The 7,500-nt window shown below is 45.8% G+C and overlaps 1 protein-coding gene across 1 annotated transcript in view; it reads right to left on the minus strand.

Moving 5' to 3' along the window:
- The window catches only part of LOC135815552 (ubiquitin carboxyl-terminal hydrolase 34-like), a gene marked incomplete in the record, with an annotated part of 63,299 nt that overhangs the window by 29,694 nt on the left and 26,105 nt on the right, over positions 1–7,500 (minus strand). The window contains 2 exon segments of the mRNA XM_065328867.1: positions 1,911–2,007; positions 3,245–3,355. Coding sequence (XP_065184939.1) covers positions 1,911–2,007; positions 3,245–3,355 — 208 coding nt within the window.

Below are 7,500 nucleotides of genomic sequence, written 5' to 3' on the forward strand. Positions count from 1 at the left end.
ATACCATCAACACAGTGTACATACCATCAACACAGTGTACATACCATCAACACAGTGTACATACCATCAACACAGTGTACATACCATCAACACAGTGTACATACCATCAACACAGTGTACATACCATCAACACAGTGTACATACCATCAACACAGTGTACATACCATCAACACAGTGTACATACCATCAACACAGTGTACATACCATCAACACAGTGTACATACCATCAACACAGTGTACATACCATCAACACAGTGTACATACCATCAACACAGTGTACATACCATCAACACAGTGTACATACCATCAACACAGTGTACATACCATCAACACAGTGTACATACCATCAACACAGTGTACATACCATCGACACAGTGTACATACCATCAACACAGTGTACATACCATCGACACAGTGTACATACCATCAACACAGTGTACATACCATCGACACAGTGTACATACCATCGACACAGTGTACATACCATCGACACAGTGTACATACCATCAACACAGTGTACATACCATCAACACAGTGTACATACCATCAACACAGTGTACATACCATCAACACAGTGTACATACCATCAACACAGTGTACATACCATCAACACAGTGTACATACCATCAACACAGTGTACATACCATCGACACAGTGTACATACCATCAACACAGTGTACATACCATCAACACAGTGTACATACCATCAACACAGTGTACATACCATCAACACAGTGTACATACCATCAACACAGTGTACATACCATCAACACAGTGTACATACCATCAACACAGTGTACATACCATCAACACAGTGTACATACCATCAACACAGTGTACATACCATCAACACAGTGTACATACCATCAACACAGTGTACATACCATCAACACAGTGTACATACCATCAACACAGTGTACATACCATCGACACAGTGTACATACCATCAACACAGTGTACATACCATCGACACAGTGTACATACCATCAACACAGTGTACATACCATCGACACAGTGTACATACCATCGACACAGTGTACATACCATCAACACAGTGTACATACCATCAACACAGTGTACATACCATCGACACAGTGTACATACCATCAACACAGTGTACATACCATCGACACAGTGTACATACCATCGACACAGTGTACATACCATCAACACAGTGTACATACCATCAACACAGTGTACATACCATCAACACAGTGTACATACCATCAACACAGTGTACATACCATCGACACAGTGTACATACCATCAACACAGTGTACATACCATCAACACAGTGTACATACCATCAACACAGTGTACATACCATCGACACAGTGTACATACCATCAACACAGTGTACATACCATCAACACAGTGTACATACCATCAACACAGTGTACATACCATCAACACAGTGTACATACCATCAACACAGTGTACATACCATCAACACAGTGTACATACCATCAACACAGTGTACATACCATCAACACAGTGTACATACCATCAACACAGTGTACATACCATCAACACAGTGTACATACCATCGACACAGTGTACATACCATCAACACAGTGTACATACCATCAACACAGTGTACATACCATCAACACAGTGTACATACCATCGACACAGTGTACATACCATCGACACAGTGTACATACCATCAACACAGTGTACATACCATCAACACAGTGTACATACCATCAACACAGTGTACATACCATCAACACAGTGTACATACCATCAACACAGTGTACATACCATCAACACAGTGTACATACCATCAACACAGTGTACATACCATCAACACAGTGTACATACCATCAACACAGTGTACATACCATCATCTACAGTGTACATACCATCAAAACAGACCTTAGACACTGTGCAGAATACCGAGCACTTACTGTTAACGTAGATCTCTGTAAGCTCTTGGCTGGCTTTAAGACTGGTGTTCAGTTGTGCATGCTTCACCACACGCCAATAGTGAATGAGCATGCAGTCCTGCGCCAGACAGACAGTGTGTGAACGCCGACACGCACACCAACACGCACATATACCATGCACGCGTAGCAACACATTATCTCATCGGGCAACATTCTCGAGTGTCTCTGCGCGGCTGGGGCAGCAGCTAGTCGGTCACAGATGCGAGTGTAACGGTGCTGTGCTGTCATATGCTTAGCAGAGATTCGTACACTCTTATCACGATCACAGACAGCTGCAATACGATCTCCGCTGCTGTCAGAAGCAAACCTAATATCAGCATATGCATCAATGGATGTTGACCAGAACACAAAGCTCACCACCTGTGTGAGGTACAAGGCAACATACAAGAAGCACGAGTCCTTTGTGCGGCGTCATTCCTTACTAAGGCGAGACAAAAATAAAATCAAGATTCCCGGGCAGGACCCATGTGAAATTGGTGCGGGCCGGCGAATTTTATTTTTTATTTTTTTCCCATGTATGTACACTCGGACGTCTCTTATCCGGGCACCTTGGGACCGGGCACTGCCCGTAACTCAGATTTGCCCGTATCTCAGGATAACTCATCTACCATGTATCATTTCATTTTTGAAGAAGTTTTTTTGGTGCATACTGCACATGTTCAGGTTACAAAACTAATCCATGGATAAAAATGTATGGATTACACAGGTTGGCAATGACAAATAAGCACTTGTGCATTCGGGAAAAAAGTTCAACCCCCCAAATTCGAAGCATTTTTGCCATAGGAACTCTAGCTGAGGGTGGCCGGTAGAGAGACGTGCCCGTATCTGAGGCGTCCGGATAAGAGGCGTTTGAGTGTACATGACTTTATGTGTGCATGCCATGTTGAACTTTTGTTACAGCATTTTCCGGTAATTCTTATTCATTTTTTTACAGGCAACAGGTACGCGGTTAACCCTTTCTATTTTTCTGTATTTCATACAAGCTCGGGTTTGTGTGACTCTACGTCACAGATCTACTCACACGATCAGCACTGTACATGTATGAACTGTTCAGAAAAAAGAAAAAAATTGGCTTTGGCTCGATTTTGGTGCGGGAGGGCCCGGGAATCTCAATTTTTTCGGTCTCGCCTAAAGTTCAGAATTGCTTCACTCACGCCAGCCCACCGGAATTTTCGCCGTTAGGCCTACACTTCGATGTAGCTGTTTGCAGAGCAGGGTTGAGCAAGACAAAACCGGGTAGATCTGGACAAAAATGACAGCAGCCTGCAGTACTAGTAAGTAGTAGGAGCACGTACCTGAGCTTTAGACTGGTCCATAAATCGCTCTTCACCTTCATTAATCGATATCAGTTGCTGGATTACAGATAGCGCACCTTCATTGATGGCATCCAGAGGTACGTCCATCATCTATGCACACATGAATGAAAAACAGCAGTGCGGGTAGGACAATATTGACACACGAAAATCGGGTAGTGCTCAACTGATGGCCAAAGTCACACTGAACAAGAATCCAAACAGACTGTGCTCTGCAGCGAGCGTAATCTGCTCATTGGCGATGTGTTGCCCTGCTAAAAATATACTTTGGATGACGTCAATACTCAATGGTGCACTGCCTATACACAGGCGATGTCAAGTATGAGCAAAGAACCCAGCTCTCGGTAACGCACATTATCTTTTTCTTCCCCAGATTGCACTGGACGTGGCATCTCATAGGCATCTTTGAATGCCCCTCGGGTCACTTTGGCACAAGGATAGTTTCCTCATTTCTCTAGCACACTCTCAACCAGTGAGGGCGTTTGGTTACGCATTTGAATCGATTCATGAATGGAATCTCGCCATTCGATTTCATGTCATGATCCCTGGAATCGATTCGGAATCCATTCACCCTATTCACATGGAGTGTTGTGAATAGCCTGGGGCGATTCATGAATGGATTCATGAAACGATTCCCGGGCATAATCGAACGCACTCACTGGTTCTGTGTAAAACTACATGTACTGCACTGGTGATGTCATCAACAGGGCATTCGAGCAATAGAACATTCCCTCGCAACGCAGATTCCACTCTACGCACAGCAAAGTCCGTTCGCACGTGAACCCAGGGTCATACTGGCCACCGATAGACCCGTATCGCATTTTTGGTGGATCGTCCGGTTCAAATACAGCCGGGTCGCAGCAAACAATTAACTCATCTTGCAACTATAGTCCATTTCAAAAAGATTAGCAATCAGGTTTTGGTCTTAAAAAGTATGAAGATAAGAGAAATTTGGACAACAAAGTACATAGAATGGCTTGTTAGGACACGGCAAATTGTTCTGTGAAGGTTTCGGAACAATTGGACCAGCCGTTAAGGAGTTAGAAATTCGGCCAGGTTTCCGGCCTTTTCCCATGGTTTACAATTTGCCCTGGATGTCAGTATCGATTTTTTATCAAAACCCACGATTTATCCTCTCCTTTTTGGCCTTGTGGTTATGAATGCTGTCTGCTGACCATGAAGTTGTGAGTTCAAATCCAATCTATCTTGAAGTCAAACTTTTTTTTCATTGTTTTGGTGATCACGCTGGTACAAAAAGTACAAGCCAAAGAAGGTGGCTGCGCCAAACGACTTGTTGTTGGAGCTCGCGTTTCCTGCCGAACTTACTGACACTTGACTGGTTGACGCCATGTGAACACACCCACAACACTGAAACGGTGTGCGTGAACACGGAAGTCATTGCGCTGTAGCTACGTGTTGTTGAATACAACGGCACATCGATCGATCGATTTCTCTTTGAGAATTATTTTAGTATTTCAAGATCGCCAATTTATTTGAATTTAGGAGTCAACGCCGTCTTCTATCAGCTTTCACAGGCGTCTGCTTTTCTCAAAATGTCGTCGAAGTCACACGGATAGCTTTGCCAAGTCATGGCCTTGGGAATGAGTCTGTGTCGATGTCGTTTTCGTCACATCGTGAGAGTAAATTGCATCGCAGCTCAAAGAAATTGGGCACGAAACCCATCCTGCTCGTCAACATTCACCACACTTTCGACATGTCCACTCCATATCGATACGAGGAAGAACTCGTTTGTTGTAAACCAGACGTACATGTACCGACGTGAGTGAGTTGTCTATTTTTTATGCTTTCGCGCGGATTATTTCTTCGAGTTCACAGTGAGTTTTTCCAGTCAGCTCTCGAGCGCGCATACGGTAAGACGGCAAACTCCCCGGGCGATCGCCAGGATTGCTAATCTTTTTGAAACTGACTGTAGGAGCCCATTCTTTCAGTAAGGACTAACACAAGACTGCCTCCTTATCTTGCAACTAGGAGCGCATTCTTTCAGTAAGGACTAACACAAGACTGCCTGGAAGAGAAACGTCGGCGGTGTGCACTGTGCTGAACAGCCAGCACTGTTGTTCAGCACAGTGCACAGTAGCACGTACTGTACCAAATTTTGCTCACTTAGACAATAATATTATTATTATTGCTGTTATGCATTTAAATGTACATGTACACAGTCGGCTCGTAGGCGAATGTTCTCATAATTTTCTGATTTTCCTGTAATTTCCTCGCTTTTTCGTTCGTGTGCTCATACGATCACATCTCTTCTTTTGACCGTACAACACTTGTGTCCGTTGCCTTCATAACTACTTTATTACTAGTACTACAGTACAGTGTACAGTACCGTGTACTGTGCAGTGTACAGTGTACACTGTGCACTGTGCACTGTACACTGTACAGTGGGAAACATCCTGCGCCAGGAGTTCGACCTGGGCAATGCGCCGGACCTCATTGCGGAAGAAAAGAAGAAGGTTCGATTGAGTGCCCGGCAGAAGATCGTCGGAGAAGCTCGGTCTTTCGTCTTGGCGAACCCCAGCATGGACCGTATGGTGAAGCTTGCGAGTGAGAAGGGTGCATCCTCATGGCTCACGTGTCGGCCATTGAAGCGACATGGATTTACCCTCACCAAGGGTGAGTTCCGTGACGGGATTCACTTGCGGTATGGCTGGTTGCCGCAGCGCCTGCCCTCCACCTGCAGTTGTGATGCCACATTTACTGTGGGCCATGCCCTGTCGTGTCCGACTGGAGGCTCCCTCCATTAGACACAACGAGGTCCGCGACATCTCTGCTAACTTGCTTAAGCGTGTGGCCCATAGCGTTGCAGTGGAACCGCATCTGCACCAGGTGACCGGAGAGCAGTTTCGCTATCGGACGGCCATCCACACCGATCAAGCACGTCTGGATGTCGCTGCAAGTGGCCTATGGGGTGGCCGGTTTGAGCGCACCTACATCGATGTGCGAGTTTTTAACCCACATGCGCCATCAAACCGTGCCACCTCAATTCCTTTCTGCTACACAAAGTATGAGAAGGAGAAGAGAAGGAGCAATGAGCAGCGCATTCGCGAGATTGAGCACTCGTCATTTGTCCCCGCTATTTTATCGACCACTGGCGGCATGGGCAAGCACGCGGAGGCTCTGTACAAGCGTATCGCACTGTTGCTGTCATCCAAGACCGGTGATCCGTACAGCTGCTTGATGTCCTGGCTGAGGTGTAAGCTCTCCTTCGCACTGCTCCGCTCCAATGTTATGTGTCTGCGCGGATGCCGTAACCTCAGAATGCAGATGGACTCGCCACCTGTTTTGGCTGTTGCTGAGGCTTGCATTCGCTCCTAAGTGGTATTTTGTGAGCGCTTTTGGGTGTTATCATTTTCTTTCATTTCTTCATTTTGCCCTAAATTATCATCTCTTATGGCCTTCCTGTATACGCTCTCAATTGCAATAATAATGTTCTGTTTGAAAAATTAAAAAACAAAACACAAAAACAAAACAAAAAACTGCAAATCGCGCATGCATGTTTTTTTTTAGAATAATCTTGACATCGCGCATATCGATAATTCCCAACAAGAAGTTTGATTTGTAATTGTGCTGAAGATTTTGAGTGTTACTAGTAAAACAAACAAATAAACAGTGTACACTGTACGCTGCTGGCGGTTTGCAACTGTGTGCTGGGCAGGATTTTGGTATTGAGGCCGCAATACACGCTATGCATGATGTGTACGACCAGGAGGACACCCAGGGCATCATCATGGCTGATGCAGCTAATGCGTTCAACAACATCAATCGCGCCGCCTGCCTATGGAATGTGCAGCACCTATGCCCCTCGTTTGCCACGGTTCTAATCAACACCTACCGTCAGCCCAGCAATCTGTACGTGGATGGTGAATGTAGTTATTCCAATGAGGGCACAACACAGGGCGACCCCATTGCGATGCCGTTGTATGCGATCGGCATAGTCCCTCTCATTCGGGAGATCGTAACACCCGGCGCCTGCCAGCTATGGTGTGCGGACGATTCGGACGATTCGTCCGCAGGTGGCCGACTCGTTCCTCTCCGAACCTGGTGGGACAAACTGCACGACAGAGGGCCTGATTTCGGATACTTCCTCAACCCAGCAAAGTCCGTGCTCGTGGTGAAGCCTGATGACTATGATGAAGTTGTCCAGCTGTTCAAAGGCACAGGCATCCACATCACCGCCACAGGCAACCGCTACCTGGGTTCAGCTATAGGCACGCCTG

The sequence above is a fragment of the Sycon ciliatum genome, chromosome 4, assembly GCF_964019385.1.
Source record: "Sycon ciliatum chromosome 4, ocSycCili1.1, whole genome shotgun sequence".
Classification (NCBI taxonomy): Eukaryota; Metazoa; Porifera; class Calcarea; order Leucosolenida; family Sycettidae; genus Sycon; species Sycon ciliatum.